Below are 26,090 nucleotides of genomic sequence, written 5' to 3'. Positions count from 1 at the left end.
CGCCAAATCAGAACTGGCACTGACCCCCTCCACTACACTCATCCCTCTTATCTTCTCTCTCTCTATTCTTCTACTCCACCCCCTCTACCCCTCCATGATCCTCTCCATCACTTCTCTAACACTCTTTCGCTCTACTTAACTCTCTCCTATTCCCAGTCTTTCTTTCTTTTATGTGTGTTATTTCTCAAGCATCTTCTCAGAGAAATGTACAAGCTGTTCATTGAAGCAGGATGTTGTGGTAATGTATTCTGAGAAAGCCTCATTCCTCTTTGGGTGACATTTATGTGACGCAAATGAACACGTAACTGTGCAAGTGAATGTGTTCCAACTGAATTTGTGTTCTGTGAAAGCCTCTTCCCATAGCCTGGTGGTAACTCCTCCCATGGTTAATAAATCCCTTTAACTTCCTGTTGTTCCCCAGGAGTACTTCCTGAGGACAGAGTTGACCAGCACCCTGCTGACCGAGGGACAGCCCCCATGCTGCTCCGTGCGGGAGTGTCATAACCACATCATGCCCGTCTGGCCCCTCGCCATGTGCAAGCTGCCACTCCAATACGTAAGGCCCCACTTCCTCCTCCCTACCACCATACCACATTCTGATTTGCAATGTCTCTCAACCAGACCTGATCATTTCAGACAGGTGTGGGTGCAGAAGTTCTAAAAGGATGTCCCACATTCCACCAACAGCTAACCAGTCAGACCTGTTAGCCAACTGTAGCAGTCGTAGTTGAGATGGTGAACTCCTGTTCATTCACAAAGTTTGTGTATCAGGTTTGAAGGTAAGACCCAGATGCAGACTGTGTCGAAGTGACACTGTCTATTACAGCACAGGGCAGGCAAACGACAGGTCAAGGCAGGCAGGGGTCGATAGCCAGAGTAGTGTGGGAAAGGTACAAGACTTCAGGAGTCGGGTCAGGCACAGGTCAGTAATCCAGAGTTGGGGCAAAGGTGCAGGCAGAATGGTCAGGCAGGCGGGCTCAGATGGGTCAGGCAAGGGTCAAAACCAGGAGGTCGAGGAAAAAGAGACTGGGGAAAAGCAGGAGATGAGACAAATGCTGGTGAACTTGACAAACAAGATGAAAATAGAACAGGTACACAGTGGATAATGGGAAAGATGGAAACAGGAGACAAAGGGCTGTGAGACATGGGTTTAACTCTGGACACATGAAAGGTGGGATGTATATAAAGGGTACTGGGCAACAGAAGACAAACAGCAGATGCGCTAATAATTTTGGAGATGGGAAAAGGCCCTATAAACCGGGGGGAGGGTTTGTGGGATTCAACCCGGAGGTTGCAGATCCCGGGTGGATAGCCATACCTGAGACGATAAACCGGGGAGCCGTGGTCCAATGGTGATCTGCTTGTCATCGATACCTGGAGGTGGTCTTGAGGGCCGACCGGGCTCTCTTCCAGGTAAGACGATCGTGGCGGACTAACATCTGGGCAGAGGGAATGATGATCTCTTCCTCCTGCTTTGGGAAAAGCGGGGGCTGATTCCAGGGAAAGGTGTTGCGGGTGTATTCGACCCACCCCAGCTGCTGGCTCCAGGAGGTGGGGTTGGGGGAGACCAGGCAGCGTATAGTAGTCTCCAGATCCTGGTTGTCTCGCTCCGTCTGGCTGTTGGACTGGGGGTGGAATCCGGAGGCCAGGCTGGCCAATGACCCAGTGAGGGTGCAGAAAGCCTTAACGAGCTGGGGCCCCGGTCAGAGACCATGTCGACCGGTAGTCCATGGATCCGGAAGACGTGCTGCACCATGAGCTGTGCCTTCTACTTGGCAGAGGGTAGTTTAGGGAGAGGAATGAAGTGGGCGGCTTTGGAAAACCGATCCACCACAGTCAGGATGGCGGTGATGCCATCAGATGGGGGATGACCCGTGACAAAGTCCAGGGAGATGTGGGACCAGGGACGTGAGGGACAGGCAGAGGTTGGAGGAGACCAGCCGGAGCTTGTCGGAGTCTTGTTTTGTGCACCGTGCAAGCGGCGACAAATGCGGAGACTTCGGGGACCATGGTGGGCCACCAAAAGCCAGGGTCCGGCAGGAGCCCGGGTGGCAGGCAAGAACATCTGGTTATCTGGGGCCAATCCACCACCGTTCACCTTCCCGGAATCCATCTGGACACACCTAGCAGAGATGATGTGCCCCAGAATGGAACCCTCACTTCTCTGCCTTAACAAACAGCTGGTTCTCCAGGAGGCGTTGAAGAACCAGTCGGACGTGGAGCACATGTTTTTGGGGGGAGCGGGAGAAGACGAGGATGTCATCAATGTAGACAAAGACGAACCGGTTCAACATGTCACGGAGAACATCATTTACCTGAGCCTGGAACACAGCAGGGGTGTTGGTGTGGACAAATGGCATGACCAAATACTCGTAGTGGCCGCTGGCCGTGTTGCTGGTAGTCTTCCACTCATCCCCCTCCCGTATCCGCACAAGGTGGTAGGCGTTCCTTAGATTCAGCTTGGAAAACATGGTGGCACCCTGGAGCGGGTCGAAGGCTGAGGAGATGAGTGGTAGCGGTTCTTCACCTTTATGTCATTGAGTCCCCGGTAGTCAATGCACGGGCGCAGGGTCTTGTCCTTCACCACAAAGAAGATCCCTGTGCCGGAGGGAGAGGACGAAGGACACAATAAATCCTGCAGCTAGGAAGTCCCCAATGTAGGCGTCCATACCTTTGGTCTCCGGTGATGACAGTGAGTACAGTCGTCCCTGGGGCGGAGTAGTACTAGGGAGTTGGTCAATCCAGTAGTCATATGCAGCGGAAGCGAAGTGGCCCGGGCCTTGTTGAACACCTCCCAAAGGGCCTGGTACTCCGCTGGAATGGCAGAGAGGTCCGGGGCACCGTCCGAGCCCCCAGGAAAACATCCCGTGGCAAGTTGCGCTGACTTCAGACACTGGGCGTGGCAGAACCGGCTCCAGCCCATGATGGCACCAGTCAACCAGTTCATGAGGGGATTGTATCACTGGAGCCAAGAGAATCCCAATACCGCAGGAATCTTTGGAGACTTGATAAGCAGGAATTGAATAGTCTCGCTGTGATTCCCTGATACAAACGAAGGTTAATGGGAGTGGTAATATGAGTGACCCAGCCTATAGCGTGCCCGACCAGCACTCTAACATCCATGGGAATGTTGAGGGGCTGAATGGGAATGTTCAACTCGGAAGCTAGGGTAGCGTCCAAAAAACTTTCATTGGCCCCAGATTCATTGAGGTCCAGGAGAGATTTAGACGGGTTTCCCCACAGTAGAATGGCATTAACAAGGTGGTGAGCAAGGGAAGCAGGAAACTTCTCTATATGGCCAACCAGAGTACTCGCTCTGACCAGTGTGCCTGGTCTTTTTAAAGGACAAGAGGACACAAAATGACCAAGTGTCCTGCAATATAGACAATTCTTCGTGTTGATCCTGTATTGCCGTTCCTCAGGCGATACCCCAGCTCTACCTAGTTGCATAGGATCGGGAAGCGGTCACTCAGCCGTCCTCGGCGACTTTCGGGGAAGGTCGGGAAGCCTCGGGTTCTTTCTGCAACGGAATCGGCGGGGACTTCCGGGATGACTCGGGCAAATTGAAATCCCTGGACGTGCGAGTGAAGTCGAATTTCCTCTCCCTCCGTCGTTCCCATAGTCGGCAATCGATTCGTATGGTCAAAGTGATGAGGGAATCAAGATCCGTAGGTAACTTCTGAGCTGCAAGTTCGGCCTTGACCACCTCCGAGACGACGTGCAGGAACATATCGAACAGTTCTTCCTAGTTCCAAGCACTCTCCGCTGCCAACGTTCGGAAATCCACCACATAGTCTGCCACACTGCGGGAGTCCTGCGCAGCTTCTCTCCCAGAGAACGGGACTTCAAAAACCTTCTTCACCTCTCCCGTGAACTCCTCCAGACTAACGCATATGGCCGGCTGTTTTTCCCATACAGCAGTAGCCCAGGTAAGAGCCCTCCAAGACATCAGCGTAATAGGCTATCTTGGAGCGATCCGAGGTGAAGGAGGAGAGCTGAAGTTCGAAAATGAGGGCACACTGAGCTAGAAACGTCTGACAGGTGCTCAGCTCTCCATTGAAGCGTTCCGGGGAGGTAATCGGGGCTCCAGAGAAGGTGGAGTGACCGATGAGATGGCGCTGCTAGCAGCTGGGTTACTGAGGGTCTTTGGGGTTACCACCGTGGTAGGCTGCCTCACAAAAAAAACAAGCGGAATTGCTCCAGCAAAATGTCCAATGCCCGGTCATGGCGTTCAGGCAACGTTTGAACCCCATTCATAAGGCCTCGAAGCAGTTCCACGTGCCTCCCACTGGTGGCTCCTTGGGAGGAGATGTCGTCGCGCAGCTGGCCCAGGTCTGCTGCTTCAGTCAGTGTCAGTGCCAGTTCGTACTATCAGGTTTGAAGGTAAGACCCAGATGCAGACTGTGTCGAAGTAACAATTTTAATTACAGCAACAGGGCAGGCAAACAACATGTCAAGGCATGCAGGGGTTTGATTAGCAGAGTAGTGGGGCAAAGGTACAGGACGGCAGGCTCAGGGTCAGGCAAAGTGGTCAGGCAGCCGGGCTCAGAGACAGGACAAGCAAGGGTCAAAACCAGGAGGATGAGAAAAAAGAGAGACTGGGGAAAAGCAGGAGCTGAGACGACAAATGCTGGTAGACTTAACAAGATGAACTGGCAACCGACAGAACACAGGTGTAAATACACAGGGGATAATGGGGAAGATGGGCGACACCTGAAGAGGGGGGGTGGAGACAATCACAAAGACCGGTGAAACAGATCAGGGTGTGACATTGTGTGTGACTAACTTGACTCTCTGTGTGTTGTAGATGGATAGTGCAGACGATGGAGGTCCTATGTGTGGGGCGTGTGTGTTGCAGCGTGTCGGCCCCACGGCCAGTCTCCTAGCCTCCCCAGAACTGCTCAAGGTCCTGCCAGTGACCGAGGAGCGCCTGAACCTGCCCATCAACTACGCTTTGCTGATGGCTCTCTTCTGAGGGGACACGCTCACGTACACACGCAAACTCAACATGCTGCTTGAACTGTTCAGAAAACACACCCACACAACATGAGACATGGACCTTTTCACTGATGTTGTCTTGGGGGAAAAATCAGTCTGCGTAATAGGCATTTGAACTAGCCAATTATGGACCAGAAGGTAACAGTGTGGGACAGAGTTATTACTCCGCCAATCTCCTAGCACCTAGAGACACTGACAACGTGGTACCCTTGATGATCATTGGCCTAGAGCTGCCCCCCATGATCTCTGTTAGTCTAAAGTTGTGTTCCTTGCTGATTTGGAGAAATGTTTGGGGCAGAATGGCATTATTGTGAAATCGATATGTCTTGCTTTTTAGTGTGGTGCATTTTCTTTGCTGCAAAATATAACAACTTCAGTCCTGTCTTTAAATACGTGTCATTTTCTACTTTACTTTTTAAAATCTGTTTTATATGTGATGTCTTTTAAAATTATAACAAAAGAAACATTTGTCTTCAGTTTGAGTACTTTGAGGTTAACAACATAAGCATCATCATAAGTCATGTCCATTGTTTCCATAAAGACACAGTTGCTAATACTCTAATGGAAACGGTAAAGACAAGTTTTGTGGTTAATTTGGAATGCTATATAAAGTGCAAACTGCCATATGGGATGAGACCTGTGTCTGTGTTCAAAACCGCAATGTTTCATGTCTACATTTTTTTCCCTGTGTTTGTATCAGATTGTACAACAGCTAATATTTTACAGTTAACACTTTACAAGTGGCAATTCTTTAAAGTCCGTGTTATTTCCTGGCCCTCTATGTTAACATGGGTCGTACTGGGGTACGGATTTTAAAATTCCTCAATCTGCCATTGGCACCCATTCAAATTATCTCTAAGGTTGCCTAGTCCAATCTTGTTCATTCTCTAAATTAAATGCCATGTTTTCTCATTAGCTGGGAATGTTGTTTGAAATGTCCAATGCAACATACTTTGGTGATATCGTTATCAACCTACTGCATAACCCCTTTTAAAATATAAAAATGTTCTATTAGCATGCTAAAACTTATTAAAACTGACTGGTAGAAGAGCAAGCATAGCTAGCCATCACTAGCATTCACTGGTTGAAGTTTAAGTAACCTTTGATTGTAGTGGAGTTGACTGGTGACTATGACATGAATATACACTTAGTGTATTAGGTCCACCCATCTAGTACCTGGTCGGACCCCCTTTGTTTCCAGAACAGCCTAAATGTTTTGGGGCATGGAAACATTGCTCACTTGGTATCAAGGGACCTAACGTATGCAAGGAAAGCATTCCCCACACCATTATACAACCGCCACCAGCCTGTACTGTTGATACCAGGCACTATGGGGCCATGGACACAAATCCTGACTCAGCCATCAGCATGACACAACAGGAACCTGGATTCGTCAGACCAGGTGTTTTTCCACTCCTCAATTGTCCACTGTTCGTGATTGCGTGCCTACTAAAGCCACTTCTTGTTTCTGAGATCCTGGCACCGACGATCGTACCACGAAAGTCTCAAGTCACTAGTTTTGAATATTCTAACATTCAATCGTAACTGAGTACCACAATGACTGTCTGTTTTATGTAGCAAGCCAAGGCCACTAATCTCACTGTCTGTAGGAGTGAACCATTTTTGTGAACGAGGTGGTGTACCTAATAAACTGGCCAAAGAGTATTCACAACATTTGGACAGGAGCTATAATCCAAATTTAAACTATGTGTGTCAATATTGCTTGAATTCAGGCTTGGCTGCACAGCTTTCAATGGGGAAAGATTGCTACTGTGATTTTTGTTGATGTCAATTTCCCGGGTGGAGTTTCGGCTTTCCTGGTAACATCACCAGGCCGTATACATTAATATAATAACAAATAGAGTTCCAAACCTCTCGGCTAATAACAGCTACTTTCAGATTAAATATCCCTCCCATTAGGACCCAAAATATTGATGTTTTGTCACTTAGTTATCAATTTTGCCGTATGGCAAGGTGCTCCATCGTGCCGGAAAAGGCATTGTTCATCACCAAACTGTTCCTGGATGGTTGGGAGAAGTTGCTCTCGGAGGATGTGTTATTCATGGCTGTGTTCTTAGGCAAAATTGTGAGTGAGCCCACTCCCTTGGCTGAGAAGCAACCCCACACATGAATGGTCTCAGGATGCTTTACTGTTGGCGTGACACAGGACTGATGGTAGCGCTCACCTTGTCTTCTCCGGACAAGCTTTTTTTCCGGATGCCCAAAACAATCGGAAAGGGGATTCATCAGAGAAAATGACTTTACCCCAGTCCTCAGCAGTCCAATCCCTGTACCTTTTGCAGAATATCAGTTTTTCCCTGATGTTTTTCCTGGAGAGAAGTCGCTTCTTTGCTGCCCTTCTTGACACCAGGCCATCCTCCAAAAGTCTTCGCCTCACTGTGCGTGCAGATGCACTCACACCTACCTGCTGCCATTCCTGAGCAAGCTCTGTACTGGAGGTGCCCGATCCCGCAGCTGAATCAACTTTAGGAGATGGTCCTGGTGCTTGCAGGACTTTCTTGGGTGCCCTGAAGCCTTCTTCACAACATTTGAACCGCTCTCCTTGAAGTTCTTGATGATCCAATAAGTGGTTGATTTAGGTACAATCTTACTGGTAGCAATATCCTTGCCTGTGAAGCCCTTCTTGTGCAAAGCAATGATGACGGCACGTGTTTCCTTGCAGGTAACTATGATTGACAGAGGAAAAACAATGATTCCAAGCACCCCCCTCCTTTTGAAGCTTCTAGTCTGTTATTCAAACTCCATCAGCATGACAGAGTGATCTCCAGCCTTGTCCTCGTCAACACTCACACCTGTGTTAACGAGAGAATCACTGACATGATGTCAGCTGGGCCTTTTGTGGCAGTGCTGAAATGCAGTGGAAATGTTTTTTGGGATTCAGTTCATTTGCATGGCAAAGAGGGACTTTGCAATTAACTTCAGTTCATCTGATCACTCTTCATAACATTCTGGAGTATATGCAAATTACCATTATACAAACTGAGGCAGCAGACTTTGTGAAAATTAATATTTGTGTCATTCTCAAAACTTTTTGCCACGACTGTACATGAATATAATAACAAGAGTTCCAAACCTCTCGGCTAATAACAGCTACTTTTCAGATTAAATATCCCTCCCATTAGACCACTCTGCTCGGGGATTGATCCACTTTGTGGTTAATGCACCGCTTTGGTGCCCTTCCCTCCCAACTCAGACAGCAACATTCCTGCTTGAAAAATAGTTATTTGCTTAAAAGGTATGTTTCTTTGTGACCATTTTAATGTAAAACTATGACAGTAAAGGACTTAATTGTTACCCAGAAATTATATATAAGAACGGCTACACTGGGCCTTTTGAAGGTTGACTCAGCAAAATTACGTTGCGTTTAGCAAAATGCAAGACTTCGCTCTCACACCTTCACACAGCATCTTCACATGGCTTCAATTTTTGCTCTTAGAGCGGGTAGGTATGGGACCAAAACAAAGGAGTTTAGCCTCACGCTTTATCGCTCTTAGTTGTCACTGAAAGTGACCCATTATGTTGTTTACTTTGTCCACCTACTTCATATTTCTAGGTCTAAAGTAGATTTTCTGAATTGTGTAAACATGCCGGTAAAATATCCATAGTGTTCCATGACGACTATGTTCTTATTTGTTTATTTGGTTCTGATTAGATCAGTTTGTTGTAAATGGAAGATTGCAGAATTAGGTTGCTATTAAACATTCTGATTTGTTTCATCCTTCAAATAAAGTCCCAATACGACAAGTGGGCCAGTTCGTTTTGCATGGCCCGGTGCACTTAGTTGGCTAGTTTCATAATTAAAAAAAAATCACTCTTCCACTGTTGGTAGGCATCGCAATCGTTTAGAGGGAAATTGAGCCCCGCATATGACTGAAGCACCAGGTGTTCCCCTGGCCCAGTCTGCCCGCCTTAACCTCACCAGTCGGTTTCTTCCCATCTTCTCGCATTTTGACCAAACGTGCATGCCGGTAAACAGAGGTTGTAGTTCACTGCTGCCACCACCAGGCTGTTCCATTCGTGACATCAAAGATGCAATATATTTTAGTTTTTGATCAATGTAATTCAAATGGAGAAAATATGTATTTTTTTATTACGTTTTTGCATAAAGACTGTTTTTAGGTGGAATATCATCAACCTACTTCGTTAGATTTGTGGAAGTATATAGTGCAACCTGCTCTTTAAGGTGCATGTCTGTCTGTCCATCCACAGGCTGTGTGTGGGGTAAGGCTGTGGACTCACTGCGTCCCCTGACTACAGGGTTGAGTCCTGGCCGGGGTAAGTTAGCAGTGCTGTCTCGCTCTAACGTCTCCGTGTTCGACCAAGCAATCAGACTCACCGATGCCAACCCCGCTGTAGGCTGCACCCCCCCCCCCCTCCAGGGGGTGGAGAATTCTGGGCTGAACAGAATCATGGACATTTGGGTTCTGATGCAGCCAGAAAACAACCGCTCTCGAGGTGAGTGACGCAACACACTGCCCCTTGCCTCAGTTCTGCAATTCTAATACAAGTGAATTACTATGTTGTACTTATGTGACATCTGTTTTTGGTAAGACAGTATCCTGCCTTGGCTCTCTCAATGCTCATTGTTTTATTGGTAGGTTCTTTTGTGTCAATAGGTTTAGCTCTACTCTGCAGTGTAACTAGCTCTCTCCCTTTTTAAACGTGCTCCCTTCTCCTTCTCTCCCTGTTCTCTAGGCATCAAGGACAGCTTCATCCGTAGGTTCACCCAGCAGAGTCTGGGGGGCTACTTTGGACTGAAGAGTTAAGCTAAAAGAAACAGAGGACCGTGAGTTGGAGGGCAAACTCTCCATGGTGGAGAAATACAACAGCCACATCCCTGAGCTGGTGGAACGCCTCTACGGCTGCACAGAGAGAGAGGCCCAACACGCAGGTACACACACAGTTACATACTGTACACACATACTGTACAGACACACATGCACACAGGTACATACTGCACACACATAGACACACACACACACTCACCACTGTACAGACACAGAGTTATGAATTGCTGTATTTGTATTAGAGTCTGATCTTTCTCATTTCTATCAACCCTCCCCTGCTGTTTCTCTTTTATCTCTTAGATTTTATCCTGGGGACTGTCCATAAGTCAAAGGGTCTGGAGTTTGACACGGTGGTGATCACTGATGACTTTGCTAAGGTTCCTTTTGCCGCCCACAACTTACCTAGACTTTCCAGCTGCTCAGGAGGTGTGTGTGTGCAATCATTAGGCAGTTGGAAAACCATATCCAAATACCAACTCTTATCTAAGGCCAATGACTGGTTGCATTGGTCTATGGCCTACGCCAAATCAGAACTGGCACTGACCCCCTCCACTACACTCATCCCTCTTCTCTTCTCTCTCTCTATTCTTCTACTCCACCCCCTCTACCCCTCCATGATCCTCTCCATCACTTCTCTAACACTCTTTTGCTCTACTTAACTCTCTCCTATTCCCAGTCTTTCTTTCTTTTATGTGTGTTATTTCTCAAGCATCTTCTCAGAGAAATGTACAAGCTGTTCATTGAAGCAGGATGTTGTGGTAATGTATTCTGAGAAAGCCTCATTCCTCTTTGGGTGACAGTTATGTGACGCAAATGAGCACGTAACTGTGCAAGTGAATGTGTTCCAACTGAATTTGTGTTCTGTGAAAGCCTCCTCCCATAGCCTGGTGGTAACTCCTCCCATGGTTAATAACCCTTTAACTTCCTGTTGTTCCCCAGGAGTACTTCCTGAGGACAGAGTTGACCAGCACCCTGCTGACCGAGGGACAGCCCCCATGCTGCTCCGTGCGGGAGTGTCATAACCACATCATGCCCGTCTGGCCCCTCGCCATGTGCAAGCTGCCACTCCAATACGTAAGGCCCCACTTCTTCCTCCCTACCACCATACCACATTCGGATTTGCAATGTCTCTCAACCAGACCTGATCATTTCAGACAGGTGTGGGTGCAGGAGTTCTAAAAGAATGTCCCACATTCTGCTAACGGCTAACCAGTCAGACCTGTTAGCCAACTGTAATAGCTAGTCAGTCGGTCAGAGTGCACAAAGAAGCAGATGTGTCATCAGTTTGAGTACTTTGAGGTTTCAACATAAGCATCATCATAAGTCATGTCCATTGTTTCCATAAAGACACAGATGCCAATACTCTAATGGAAACGGTAAAAACAAGTATTTGTGGTTAGTTTGGAATGCAATTTAAAGTGTATTAGTGTTTGGATGGAATAAGCTGACTTCACACCCGCCAACAAACTGCCATATAAGGAAGGAGGATCAAAACCGAGAGGATCAAAACCGCAATGTATCATGTGTAAATTGACTGAGTAACAGATCTATACATAATAATGATTTGTTACTTATGATGCAAGGGGATTTGTAGATCAGTCGCCTGCAGACGTTTTGATGCTCTCGAACACAGTCTGTCTCTCCATGCACAGCTGCATCCTTACACACACTCACAACTGTGGTTTAAAGAGTTGGAGAGAAGGGGTTTACCAAGAGCAGCTGTTTGGTAACTGGGGGGTGGCATCGTGTCTTATGTTTACATTTGGTCCTGGGAAAAAGTATACCGTCTCTGCCTCAAATCCAGATTCTATGAATTTAGGAATGTCCTGGATATGGGAGGGTTTTTCCTTCTACACTGAACAAAAATATAAAAGCATCATGTAAAGTGTTGGTCCCATATTTCATGAGCTGAAATAAAATATCCCAGAAAATCTCTAAATTGTTTTGCACACATTTGTATACATCCCTGTTGTGAGCAAGATGATCCTCTCTTCTACTAAGATGATCCATCCACCTGACAAGTATGGCATATCAAGAAGCTGATTAAACAGCATGATCATTACACAGGTGCACCTTGTGCTAGGGACAATAAAAGGCTACTCTAAAATGTACAGTTTCTTCACAACAAAATGCCACAGATGTCTCAAGTTTTGAGGGAGCGTTCAATTGGCTTGCTGACTAGATGAATGTCCACCAGAGTTGTTGACTAAATTTAATGTTAATTTCTCTGCCATAAGCAACCTCCAACGTCGTTTTAGAGAAGATGGCAGTATGTCCAACCGGCCTCACAACCACAGACCAAGTGTAACCACGCCAGCTCAGGATTTCCACATCTGGCTTCTTCACCTGCGGGGTCGTCTGAGACCAGACACCCGGACAGCTGATGAAACTGGGTTTGCACAACTGAAGAATTTCTGCACAAAATGTCAGAAGCCTTCTCAGGGAAGCTCATCTGCATGCTCGTCGTCTTCACCAGGGTCTTGACCTGACTGGCCACTGGCACGCTGGAGAAGTATGCTCTTCATGGATGAATCCCTGTTTCAACTGTACCAGGCAGATGGGGGTGAGTGGTTTGCTCATGTCAACATTGTGAACAGAGTGACCCATGGTGGTGGTGGAGTTATGGTATGGGCAGGCATAAGCCATGGACAACGAACACAATTTAATTTTATCGATGGCAATTTGAATGCACAGAGATACTGTGACCAGATCCTGAGGCACATTGTCATGCCATTCATCCAACGCCATCACCTCGTGTTTCAGCATGATCATGCGCGGCCCCATGTCGCAAGGATCTGTACACAATTCCTTGAAAGCTGAAAATGTCCCAGTTCTTCCATGGCCTGCATACTCAACAGACATGTCACCCATTGAGCATATTTGGGATGCTCTGGATCGACACGTGCGACAGCATGTTTCAGTTCCGACAATATCCAGCAACTTTGCAGTCATTGAAGAGGAGTGGGACAACATTCCACAGGCCACAATCAACAGCCTGATCAACTCTATGTGAAGGAGATGTTTTGCGCTGCATGAGGCAAATGTTGGTCACAGCAGATACTGACTGGTTTTCTGATCCACGCTCCTACCTTTATTTTAAAAGGTATCTGTGAACAACAGATGCAGATCTGTATTCCTCAGTCATGTGAAATCCATAGATTAGGGCCTCATGAATTTATTTCAATTGACTGATTTCCTTATATGAACTGTAACTCAGTCAAATCTTGAAATTGTTGCATTATATGTGTATGTCCTTAACGTCACGTTTTGGTCTTGCCAGAACTTGACTACTCTCGGGTGAATCTATCAGACCAGTGAAACAAAGTACCATCGATCTAATGAACAGTTAATATTTAGACAGAAACCCGTCTGGAAGATGGTTGTCCGGGGAATTCTGACTCACACAAGCTTATATAGATCATCACACACATTCCTACTTATGACAGGAAATCAAGGTTGTCTGGTATGTTCCAGAGTGATCATATGTGTGCAAGAATACACCGCAGAAACAAGTAGGACGCCACTGGCACCACTTCATGTTTATTAGGGAAAGGTGCAATCTTCCCGATTTTGTACAATTTCAACCTCTTAGCACTGCACACAAATATAGCCCAAACTGTAAATTTCTCACACATTTGCACGCACGTACATGGATGTAACTACAAATGTATTTATTCAACATTTTGCACGATGAAATATCTTGAGTGGAACCATCTCGTTTTCAAGTGTCCAAATGAAAAAACTCAACTTAACAACTATAATAATACAGCACCTACTGTCTAACAATAATAATAAAACATGCATATAACTTACATAACAATACAAATAAAGACATGCATATAACTTACATAACAATACAAATAAAAACATGAAATTATCTTCACATGGTGATGTTTCGATTAGTTAAAAACAGTTTGTTCTTAACATTTGAAAAAGGGCTTTCTTAAATTCACTGTGTAATTTTAATACCCTGATTTCAATGGGTGAATTATTCCAGTCAGTTGGGCCTTTGTATCTGAAAGATAATCCAAACTCATGTTTATTGCTGCTGTTGTCTAAAGGTGTAATATGAGTCTTGTAAAATTAGGTGTTCCTTTAATAGACAGTACCAGTCAAAAGTTTGGACAAACCTATTTGTAGCCTAGTGGTTAGAGCGTTGGACTAGTAACCGAAAGGTTGCAAGTTCAAACCCCCGAGCTGACAAGGTACAAATCTGTCGTTCTGCCCCTGAACAGACAGTTAACCCACTGTTCCTATGCCGTCATTGAAAATAAGAATTTGTTCTTAACTGACTTGCCTAGTAAAAAAAAAAATTCAAGGTTTTTCTTTAATAATAACAAGAGAACTAATGTAAAACATACCTTGCCAGTAAAACGTATATAGGTTAAGAACTTATGTGGAAGAGCATAGTTAGAAAGACATGGCTAATAGAAATCAAACCGTATGGACATCAGAAATAGATGGGAGAAGTTGAGGACGGACAGGAGTAAAAACAAACAAAATAGAACTATTGTAAAATAAAATGTAGTTTGTATAAGCTGTAAAAACAGGCCTAAGCTTTGTTGTTGACTATTTTTCTCCAATTGGGGAAGGGGTGATAGGGTTGGAGGGTAATAAAGGAAAAAACATTTTTTAAATGTAAAGGTGTGTATATGTGTGTGTGTGTGTGTGTGTGTGTGTGTGTGTGTGTGTGTGTGTGTGTGTGTGTGTGTGTGTGTGTGTGTGTGTATATATACAGTGCCTTGCGAAAGTATTCGGCCCCCTTGAACTTTGCAACCTTTTGCCACATTTCAGGCTTCAAACATAAAGATATAAAACTGTATTTTTTTCCTTCCATTTCAATATTATCGCTTGCACAGTGCTCCTTGGGATGTTTAAAGCTTGGGAAATCTTTTTGTATCCAAATCCGGCTTTAAACTTCTTCACAACAGTATCTCGGACCTGCCTGGTGTGTTCCTTGTTCTTCTTGATGTTCTCTGCGCTTTTAACGGACCTCTGAGACTATCACAATGCAGGTGCATTTATACGGAGACTTGATTACACACAGGTGGATTGTATTTATCATCATTAGTCATTTAGGTCAACATTGGATCATTCAGAGATCCTCACTGAACTTCTGGAGAGAGTTTGCTGCACTGAAAGTAAAGGGGCTGAATAATTTTGCACGCCCAATTTTTCAGTTTTTGATTTGTTAAAAATGTTTGGAATATCCAATAAATGTCGTTCCACTTCATGATTGTGTCCCACTTGTTGTTGATTCTTCACAAAAAAATACAGTTTTAAATCTTTATGTTTGAAGCCTGAAATGTGGCAAAAGGTCGCAAAGTTCAAGGGGGTCGAATACTTTCGCAAGGCACTGTATATATTAAAATCGGCCGATTTTAATCGGTATCGGCTTTGTTTTGGGTCCTCCAATAATCGGTATTGGTATCGGCATTGAAAAATCATAATCGGTCAAGACCTCTGCATCCGCCCTGGCATGCTGTCAATTCATTTCTGGGCCACATCCTGACTGATGGCAGCCCATTCTTGCATAATCAATGCTTGGAGTTTGTCAGAATTAGTGGTTTTTTGTTTGTCCACCCGCCTCTTGAGGATTGACCACAAGTTCTCAATGGGATTATGGTCTGTGGAGTTTCCTGGCCATGGACCCAAAATATTGATGTTTTGTTCCCCGAGCCACTTAGTTATCACTTTTACCTTACGGCAAGGTGCTCCATCATGCTGGAAAAGGCATTGTTCGTCACCAAACTGTTCCTGGATGGTTGGAAGAAGTTGCTCTCGGAGGATGTGTTGGTACCATTCTTTATTCATGGCTGTGTTCTTAGGCAAAATTGTGAGTGAGCCCACTCCCTTGGCTGAGAAGCAACCCAACACATTAATGGTCTCAGGATGCTTTACTGTTGGCATGACACAGAACTGATGGTAGCGCTCACCGTGTCTTCTCCGTACAAGCTTTTTTCTAGATGCCCAAAACAATCGGAAAGGGGATTCATCAGAGAAAATGACTTTACCCCAGTCCTCAGCAGTCCAATCCCTGTACCTTTTACAGAATATCAGTCTGTCCCTGATGTTTTCCTGGAGAGAATTCGCTTCTTTGCTGCCCTTCTTGACACCAGGCCATCCTCCAAAAGTCTTTGCCTCACTGTGCGTGCAGATGCACTCACACCTACCTGCTGCTATTCCTGAGCAAGCTCTGTACTGGTGGTGCCCGATCCCACAGCTGAATCAACTTTAGGAGACGGTCCTGGTGCTTGCAGGACTTTCTTCATCTGATCACTCTTCCAAACATTCAGGAGTATATGCAAATTGCCATCATACAAACTGAGGCAGCAGACTGTGAAAATTTATATTTGTGTCATTCTCAAAACTTTTTGCCACAACTGTAAATAGACTGTAGCTTCCATCAATCTGCAATATTAAAGCTGATTTAACCCCTAAAAAAGGGGGGGGGGGTTCAAATTGTAGAATAATAGTGAAGGCAACTATGAAATAACACATGGAATTATGTAATAACCAAAAAAGTGTTAAATAAATAAAAATATATTTTATTTTTGAGATTCTTCAAAGTAGCCACCCTTTGCCTTGATGACAGCTTTGCACAGGCTTGGCATTCTCTCTACCAGCTTCACCTGGAATGCTTTTCCAACAGTCTTGAAGGAGTTCCCACATATGCTGACCACTTGTTGGCTGCTTTTGTTTCACTCTGTGGTCCAACTCATCTCAAACCATCTCAATTGGATTGAGGTCGGGTGATTGTGGAGGCCAGGTCATCTGATGCAGCACTCCATCACTCTCCTTCTTAATCAAATAGCCCTTACACAGCCTGGAGGTGTGTTTTGGTCATTATCCTGTTGAGAAACAAATGATAGTCCCACTAAGCTCAAACCAGATGGGATGGTGTATCGCTGCAGAATGCTGTGGTAGCCATGCTGGTTAAGTGTGCCTTGAATTCTAAATAAATCACTGAGTGTCACCTACAAAGCACCCCCACACATCACACCACCTCCTCCATGCTTCACGGTGGGAACCACACAGGTGGAGATAATCCGTTCACCGACTCTGCGTCTCACAAAGACATGGCGGTTGGAACCAAAAATCTCACATTTGGACTCATCAGTCCAAAGGACAGATTTCCACCGGTCTAATGTCCATTGCTTGTGTTTCTTGGCCCAAGCAAGTCTCTTCTTATTAGTGTACTTTAGTAGTGTTTTCCTTGCAGCAATTCAACCATGAAGGCCTGATTCACGCAGTCTCCTCTGAACAGTTAATGTTAGACATGTCTATTACTTGAACTCCGTGAAGCTTTTATTTGGGCTGCAATCTGAGGTGCAGTTATTCTGATGAATTTATCCTCTGCAGCAGAGGTAACTCTGGGTCTTCCTTTTACTGTGGCGGCCCTCATGATAGCAGTTTCATCATAGCGCTTGATGGTTTTTGCGACTGCACTTGAAACTTTCAAAGTTCTTGAAATTTTCCGAATTGACTGACCTTCATGTCTTGAAGTAATGATGGACTGTCGTTTCTCTTTGTTCATTTGAGACTGAAGTGAGAAACAAGAATGATGCGGTCCATAAATAACAATAAACATAGTGGTGTCTAATCTTCTTAACTACGGGCTCATTTAACTATACAGGAATAGATTGTCTCTCAGTAACACAATTACTAAACCCTGCTACAACCGATTTTTACCAAATAACCTGTTTAAGTGGGCAATTCTAAATTGAGATTGGGACCCATCATTAATATCTATCTACTGATAAGATTAAAACGTTGACACTGTCTCCAACACATTTTGACCATGATGACAGTGTCTCACAGGAGATGTTTAACAAGGTCCCTAGTAGCTATCTATAACCTTTCCCTGCTCTCATGCTGTGCGGCTTTTCACTCTTCCTCATGGACCGGTGACAGGCAACCCTCACAGTGATCTCCCCTGTCAATGTATCTTTGTCAGATACTGTGTAGAAGCTATGAATAACAATTATCTTTAGCAAGCAAATAGAGCTAGCAAGCATAAGTTAACCAAGCTAACGAAAATACACACATTCTCATGTAGATTCTGTCAACATTACATTTATTTATTTTACTTCACCTTTATTTAACCAGGTAGGCAAGTTGAGAACAAGTTCTCATTTACAATTGCAACCTGGCCAAGATAAAGCAAAGCAGTTCGACACATACAACGACACAGACTTGCACATGGAGTAAAACAAACATACAGTTAATAATACAGTATAAACAAGTCTATATATGATGTGAGCAAATGAGGTGAGATAAGGGAGGTAAAGGCAAAAAAAGGCCATGGTGGCAAAGTAAATACAATATAGCAAGTAAAACACGAATGGTAGATTTGCAGTGGAAGAATGTGCAAAGTAGAAATAAAAATAATGGGGTGCAAAGGAGCAATATATAAATAAATACAGTTGGGAAAGAGGTAGTTGTTTGGGCTAAATTATAGGTGGGCTATGTACAGGTGCAGTAATCTGTGAGCTGCTCTGACAGTTGGTGCTTAAAGCTAGTGAGGGAGATAAGTGTTTCCAGTTTCAGAGATTTTTGTAGTTCGTTCCAGTCATTGGCAGCAGAGAACTGGAAGGAGAGGCGGCAGATCGCAATGGTGGGTAGTATATGGGGCTTTGGTGACAAAACGGATTGCACTGTGATAGACTGCATCCAATTTGTTGAGTAGGGTATTGGAGGCTATTTTGTAAATGACATCGCCGAAGTCGAGGATTGGTAGGATGGTCAGTTTTACAAGGGTATGTTTGGCAGCATGAGTGAAGGATGCTTTGTTGCGAAATAGGAAGCCAATTCTAGATTTAACTTTGGATTGGAGATGTTTGATGTGGGTCTGGAAGGAGAGTTTACAGTCTAACCAGACACCTAGGTATTTGTAGTCGTCCACGTATTCTAAGTCAGAGCCGTCCAGAGTAGTGATGTTGGACAGGCGGGCAGGTGCAGGCAGCGATCGGTTGAAGTGCATGCATTTAGTTTTACTTGTATATAAGAGCAATTTGAAGGCCACGTAGGGAGAGTTGTATGGCATTGAAGCTTGCCTGGAGGGTTGTTAACACAGTGTCCAAAGAAGGGCCAGAAGTATACAGAATGGTGTCGTCTGCGTAGAGGTGGATCAGAGACTCACCAGCAGCAAGAGCGACATCATTGATGTATACAGAGAAGAGAGTCGGTCCAAGTATTGAACCCTGTGGTGCCCCCATAGAGACTGCCAGAGGTCCGGACAGCAGACCCTCCGATTTGACACACTGAACTCTATCAGATAGTAGTTGGTGAACCAGGCGAGGCAATCATTTGAGAAACCAAGGCTGTCGAGTCTGCCGATGAGGACGTGGTGATTGACAGAGTCGAAATCCTTGGCCAGATCAATGAATACGGCTGCACAGTAATGTTTCTTATCGATGGCGGTTAAGATATCGTTTAAGACCTTGAGCGTGGCTGAGGTGCACCCATGACCAGCTCTGAAACCAGATTGCATAGCAGAGAAGGTATGGTGAGATTCGAAATGGTCGGTAATCTGTTTGTTGACTTGGCTTTCGAAGACCTTAGTGTGCCTTGAATTCTAAATAAATCACTGAGTGTCACCTACAAAGCACCCCCACACATCACACCACCTCCTCCATGCTTCACGGTGGGAACCACACAGGTGGAGATAATCCGTTCACCGACTCTGCGTCTCACAAAGACATGGCGGTTGGAACCAAAAATCTCACATTTGGACTCATCAGTCCAAAGGACAGATTTCCACCGGTCTAATGTCCATTGCTTGTGTTTCTTGGCCCAAGCAAGTCTCTTCTTATTAGTGTACTTTAGTAGTGTTTTCCTTGCAGCAATTCAACCATGAAGGCCTGATTCACGCAGTCTCCTCTGAACAGTTAATGTTAGACATGTCTATTACTTGAACTCCGTGAAGCTTTTATTTGGGCTGCAATCTGAGGTGCAGTTATTCTGATGAATTTATCCTCTGCAGCAGAGGTAACTCTGGGTCTTCCTTTTACTGTGGCGGCCCTCATGATAGCAGTTTCATCATAGCGCTTGATGGTTTTGCGACTGCACTTGAAACTTTCAAAGTTCTTGAAATTTTCCGAATTGACTGACCTTCATGTCTTGAAGTAATGATGGACTGTCGTTTCTCTTTGTTCATTTGAGACTGAAGTGAGAAACAAGAATGATGCGGTCCATAAATAACAATAAACATAGTGGTGTCTAATCTTCTTAACTACGGGCTCATTTAACTATACAGGAATAGATTGTCTCTCAGTAACACAATTACTAAACCCTGCTACAACCGATTTTTACCAAATAACCTGTTTAAGTGGGCAATTCTAAATTGAGATTGGGACCCATCATTAATATCTATCTACTGATAAGATTAAAACGTTGACACTGTCTCCAACACATTTTGACCATGATGACAGTGTCTCACAGGAGATGTTTAACAAGGTCCCTAGTAGCTATCTATAACCTTTCCCTGCTCTCATGCTGTGCGGCTTTTCACTCTTCCTCATGGACCGGTGACAGGCAACCCTCACAGTGATCTCCCCTGTCAATGTATCTTTGTCAGATACTGTGTAGAAGCTATGAATAACAATTATCTTTAGCAAGCAAATAGAGCTAGCAAGCATAAGTTAACCAAGCTAACGAAAATACACACATTCTCATGTAGATTCTGTCAACATTACATTTATTTATTTTACTTCACCTTTATTTAACCAGGTAGGCAAGTTGAGAACAAGTTCTCATTTACAATTGCAACCTGGCCAAGATAAAGCAAAGCAGTTCGACACATACAACGACACAGACTTGCACATGGAGTAAAACAAACATACAGTTAATAATACAGTATAAACAAGTCTATATATGATGTGAGCAAATGAGGTGAGATAAGGGAGGTAAAGGCAAAAAAAGGCCATGGTGGCAAAGTAAATACAATATAGCAAGTAAAACACGAATGGTAGATTTGCAGTGGAAGAATGTGCAAAGTAGAAATAAAAATAATGGGGTGCAAAGGAGCAATATATAAATAAATACAGTTGGGAAAGAGGTAGTTGTTTGGGCTAAATTATAGGTGGGCTATGTACAGGTGCAGTAATCTGTGAGCTGCTCTGACAGTTGGTGCTTAAAGCTAGTGAGGGAGATAAGTGTTTCCAGTTTCAGAGATTTTTGTAGTTCGTTCCAGTCATTGGCAGCAGAGAACTGGAAGGAGAGGCGGCAGATCGCAATGGTGGGTAGTATATGGGGCTTTGGTGACAAAACGGATTGCACTGTGATAGACTGCATCCAATTTGTTGAGTAGGGTATTGGAGGCTATTTTGTAAATGACATCGCCGAAGTCGAGGATTGGTAGGATGGTCAGTTTTACAAGGGTATGTTTGGCAGCATGAGTGAAGGATGCTTTGTTGCGAAATAGGAAGCCAATTCTAGATTTAACTTTGGATTGGAGATGTTTGATGTGGGTCTGGAAGGAGAGTTTACAGTCTAACCAGACACCTAGGTATTTGTAGTCGTCCACGTATTCTAAGTCAGAGCCGTCCAGAGTAGTGATGTTGGACAGGCGGGCAGGTGCAGGCAGCGATCGGTTGAAGTGCATGCATTTAGTTTTACTTGTATATAAGAGCAATTTGAAGGCCACGTAGGGAGAGTTGTATGGCATTGAAGCTTGCCTGGAGGGTTGTTAACACAGTGTCCAAAGAAGGGCCAGAAGTATACAGAATGGTGTCGTCTGCGTAGAGGTGGATCAGAGACTCACCAGCAGCAAGAGCGACATCATTGATGTATACAGAGAAGAGAGTCGGTCCAAGTATTGAACCCTGTGGTGCCCCCATAGAGACTGCCAGAGGTCCGGACAGCAGACCCTCCGATTTGACACACTGAACTCTATCAGATAGTAGTTGGTGAACCAGGCGAGGCAATCATTTGAGAAACCAAGGCTGTCGAGTCTGCCGATGAGGACGTGGTGATTGACAGAGTCGAAATCCTTGGCCAGATCAATGAATACGGCTGCACAGTAATGTTTCTTATCGATGGCGGTTAAGATATCGTTTAAGACCTTGAGCGTGGCTGAGGTGCACCCATGACCAGCTCTGAAACCAGATTGCATAGCAGAGAAGGTATGGTGAGATTCGAAATGGTCGGTAATCTGTTTGTTGACTTGGCTTTCGAAGACCTTAGAAAGGCAGGGTAGGATAGAAATAGGTCTGTTGCAGTTTGGGGTCAAGAGTGACACCCCCTTTGAAGAGGGGGATGACCGCAACTGCTTTCCAATATTTGGGAATCTCAGACGACACGAAAGAGAGGTTGAACAGGCTAGTAATAGGGGTGGCAACAATTTCGGCAGATCATTTTTAGAAAGAAAGGGTCCAGATTGTCTAGCCCGGCTGATTTGTAGGGGACCAGATTTTTCAGCTCTTTCAGAACATCAGCTGACTGGATTTGGGAGAAGGAGAAATGGGGAAGGCTTGGGCGAGTTGCTGTGGGGGGTGCAGTGCTGTTGACCGGGGTAGGCGTAGCCAGGTGGAAAGCATGGCCAGCCGTAGAAAAATGCTTATTGAAATTCTCAATTATAGTGGATTTATCAGTGGTGACAGTGTTTCCTATCTTCAGTGAAGTGGGCAGCTGGGAGGAGGTGTTCTTATTCTCCATGGACTTTACAGTGTCCCAGAACTTTTTTGAGTTAGTGTTGCAGGAAGCAAATTTCTGCTTGAAAAAGCTAGCCTTGGCTTTTCTAACTGCCTGTGTACAATGGTTTTTAGCTTCCCTGAACAGCTGCATATCACGGGGGCTGTTCGATGCTAATGCAGAATGCCATAGGATGTTTTTGTGTTGGTTAAGGGCAGTCAGGTCTGCGGAGAACCAAGGGCTATATCTGTTCCTGGTTCTAAATTTCTTGAATGGGGCATGCTTATTTAAGATGGTTAGGAAGGCATTTAAAAAAATAATAACCAGGCATCCTCTACTGACGGGATGAGATCAATATCCTTCCAGGATACCCCGGCCAGGTCGATTAGAAAGGCCTGCTCGCTGAAGTGTTTCAGGGAGCGTTTGACAGTGATGAGTGGAGGTCGTTTGACCGCTGACCCATTATGGATGCAGGCAATGAGGCAGTGATCGCTGAGATCTTTGTTGAAGACAGCAGAGGTGTATTTAGAGGGCAAGTTGGTTAGGATGATATCTATGAGGGTGCCTGTGTTTAAGGCTTTGGGGAGGTACCTGGTAGGTTCATTGATAATTTGTGTGAGATTGAGGGCATCAAGCTTAGATTGTAGGATGGCTGGGGTGTTAAGCATGTTCCAGTTTAGGTCGTCTAGCAGCACGAGCTCTGAAGATAGATGGGGGGCAATCAGTTCACATATGGTGTCTAGAGCACAGCTGGGGGCAGAAGGTGGTCTATAGCAGGCGGCAATGGTGAGAGACTTGTTTTTAGAGAGGTGGATTTTTAAAAGTAGAAGTTCAAATTTGGGTACAAGTTTGGGTACAGACCTGGATAGTAGGACAGAACTCTGCAGGCTATCTTTGCAGTAGATTGCAACACCGCCCCCTTTGGCAGTTTTATCCTGTCTGAAAATGTTGTAGTTTGGGATGAAAATTTCAGAATTTTTGGTGGTTTTCCTAAGCCAGGATTCAGACACAGCTAGAACATCTGGGTTGGCAGTGTGCTAATGCAATGAATAAAACAAACTTAGGGAGGAGGCTTCTAATGTTAACATGCATGAAACCAAGGCTATTACGGTTACAGAAGTCATCAAAAGAGAGCGCCTGGGGAATAGGAGTGGAGCTAGGCACTGCAGGGCCTGGATTCACCTCTACATCGCCAGAGGAACAGAGGAGGAGTAGGATAAGGGTACGGCTAAAAGCAATAAGAATTGGTCGTCTAGAACGTCTGGAACAGAAAGTAAAAGGTTTCTAGGGGTGATAAAATGGCTTCAAGGTATAATGTACAGACAAAGGTATGGTTGGATGTGAATACAGTGGAGGTAAACCTAGGTATTGAGTGATGATGAGAGAGATATTGTCTCTAGAAACATCATTGAAACCAGGAGATGTCATCGCATGTGTGGGTGGTGGAACTAATAGGTTGGATAAGATATAGTGAGCAGGACTAGAGGCTCTACAGTGAAATAAGCCAATAAACACTAACCAGAACAGCAATGGAAAAGGCATATTGACATTAAGGAGAGGCATGCTTAGTAGAGTGATCAAAAGAGTCCAGTGAGTAGTGAGGTTGGTAGGGGTCACGGCGATTCAGACAGCTAGCCGGGCCATCGGTAGCAAGCTAGCATAGGATGGCGGTCTGTTTTTAACCACCTCGTGCGTTTCCGTCGGTAGGAATAGTGTGGTTCCGTGTGGTAGAGGGGATCAATCCAAGTCGCAAAAAATCAAAACAGCCCCGGTGGGGCTCCGCGTTGGCAGTAAAACGGGTCCGGATAGGTGATTGTTGCCCAGGAGTGACTGATGGAACTCTTCAGCTGGCTAGCTCCGGAATAATTGATGTTTGCTCCAGGATAGACTAAGCCGATAGTCACACGGATAGCAGCTAGCTAGCTGTGAGATCCAGGTATAAATGTCCAGAGTTAGCGGTTGAAATCCGGGGACATGGAGAGAAAAATAGGTCCGGTATGTTCCGGTCCGAGCCGTACAAAACTGGCAATAGATTTTCGAGCTAAAGGATAGCTGAATACTAACGATTAGCCAGTAAAGAAGCTAACTAGCTTCTGGTTAGCTTCAGGCTAGCTTCTGGATTAGCTTCTGGCTAGCTTCTATGGAGGATTACAGATTTGAGGTAAATAATACTTTCTTTTTTTAAATATAAATTGGTGAGGCGGGTTGCAGGAGAGTGTTTTGAAGATGAGTTTATGGAAAATAAAAAATATATATAAAAATGTATGCGAGGAAAGTTGTACACGGGACAAGACGAGGACAAAAGACGTCTGACTGCTATGCCATCTTTGAGCAATTGAGTGTACATCATTTTACGAAGTAACTAGCTAGCTACAGTTAATAGTTTAATTAGCGAGCTAATGATTGTAGCTAGCTAACGTTATATCTGTCACTGACTTGGTACTCACCTTCATAGTTGTCTATGTAGCTTCCTATATACATCTTGAACCCCTTTTCATTCTTGCTAGCTGGAGTCTCGGGGGCTGATTTAACAATTCGATGTACATCATGAATATTAATTTGAGGCAAGTCCTGAAGACACCTAGTAAAAAACTGCGACATAGTGGTAGTAACGTTATATCGTCGATAACAACTAGACTGACCGGAAATTGCCACACCGATAGGAAGTGTGTTTAGAACGTTCGATCATGGAATGGGCATAAGGGCTATTGATTGGACATGATTTGTAAAAGGAACACACCTGTCTATATAAAGTCCCACATTTGACAGTGCATGTCAGAGCAAAAACCAAGCCATGAGGTCGAAGGAATTGTCCGCAGAGCTCAGAGACAGGAATGTGTCTGCACAAATCTGGGGAAGGGTACCAAAACATGTCTGCAGCATTGAAGGTCCCTAAGAACACAGTGGCCCTCATCATTCTTAAATGGAAGAAGTTTGGAACCACCAAGACTCTTACAAGAGCTGGTCCCCCAGCCAAACTGAGCAATCGGGGGAGAAGGTCCTTGGTCAGGCAGGTGACCAAGAACCCAATGGTCACTCTGAATGAGCTCCAGAGTTCCTCTGTGGAGATTGGGAGAACATTCCAGGTCAACCATTTCTGCAGCACTCCACCAATCAGGCCTTTATGGTAGAGTGGCCAAACGGGAGCCACTCCTCAGTATAGGCACATGACAGCCTGCTTGGAGTTTGCCAAAAGGCACCTAAAGGACTCTCAGACCATGGGAAACAAGATTCTCTGGTCTGATGAAACCAAGATTGAACTCTTTGGCCTAAATGCCAAGCGTCACATCTGGAGGAAACCAGGTACCGCTCATCACCTGGCCAATACCATCCCTACTGTGAAACATGGTGGTGGCAGCATCATGCTGTGGGGTTGTTGTTCAGCGGCAGGGACTGGAACACTAGTTAGGATCGAGGGAAAGATGAACGTTCGCAAATAACAGAGATCCTTGATGAAAACCTGCTCCAGAGCGCCCAGGACCTCAGACTGGGATGAAGGTTCACCTTCCAATAGGCCAACGACCCTAAGCACACAGCCAAGATAACGCAGGAGATGCTTCAGGACAAGTCTCTGAATGTCCTTGAGTGGCCCAGCCAGAGCCCGGACTTGAACCCGATCAAACATCTCTGGAGAGACCTGGAAATAGCTGT

The 26,090-nt window shown here is 45.1% G+C and overlaps 1 protein-coding gene and 1 long non-coding RNA gene across 4 annotated transcripts in view; both read left to right on the top strand.

The window, feature by feature from the left end:
• Nucleotides 1–28: 28 nt before the first annotated feature.
• LOC135515910 (uncharacterized) lies at nt 29–5,632 on the top strand. Its single transcript, XR_010451872.1, has 2 exons — nt 29–556; nt 4,808–5,632. It is a non-coding gene; the product is annotated as an uncharacterized LOC135515910 (long non-coding RNA).
• Nucleotides 5,633–9,408: 3,776 nt separating this feature from the next.
• LOC135515909 (F-box DNA helicase 1-like) overlaps nt 9,409–26,090 on the top strand; it is a 41,684-nt gene continuing 25,002 nt past the window's right edge. For 2 of the 3 annotated variants that reach the window (XR_010451871.1, XR_010451870.1), the window contains exons 1-4: nt 9,409–9,474; nt 9,715–9,910; nt 10,107–10,232; nt 10,746–10,880. Coding sequence is in view for 1 of the 3 variants with exons in the window: in XM_064939772.1 (XP_064795844.1) it covers nt 9,829–9,910; nt 10,107–10,232; nt 10,746–10,828 (291 nt within the window). In the remaining 2 variants the exon portion in view is untranslated. Of the gene's footprint in view, nt 9,475–9,714; nt 9,911–10,106; nt 10,233–10,745; nt 14,564–26,090 lie in introns of those variants that run through there. The other variant, XM_064939772.1, reaches the window with a different exon arrangement.

Source organism: Oncorhynchus masou, chromosome 27 (assembly GCF_036934945.1).
Source record: "Oncorhynchus masou masou isolate Uvic2021 chromosome 27, UVic_Omas_1.1, whole genome shotgun sequence".
NCBI lineage: Eukaryota > Metazoa > Chordata > Actinopteri > Salmoniformes > Salmonidae > Oncorhynchus > Oncorhynchus masou.
Note: the sequence above shows the minus strand (reverse complement) of the source record. Positions and strands in the feature narration are given on the sequence as shown.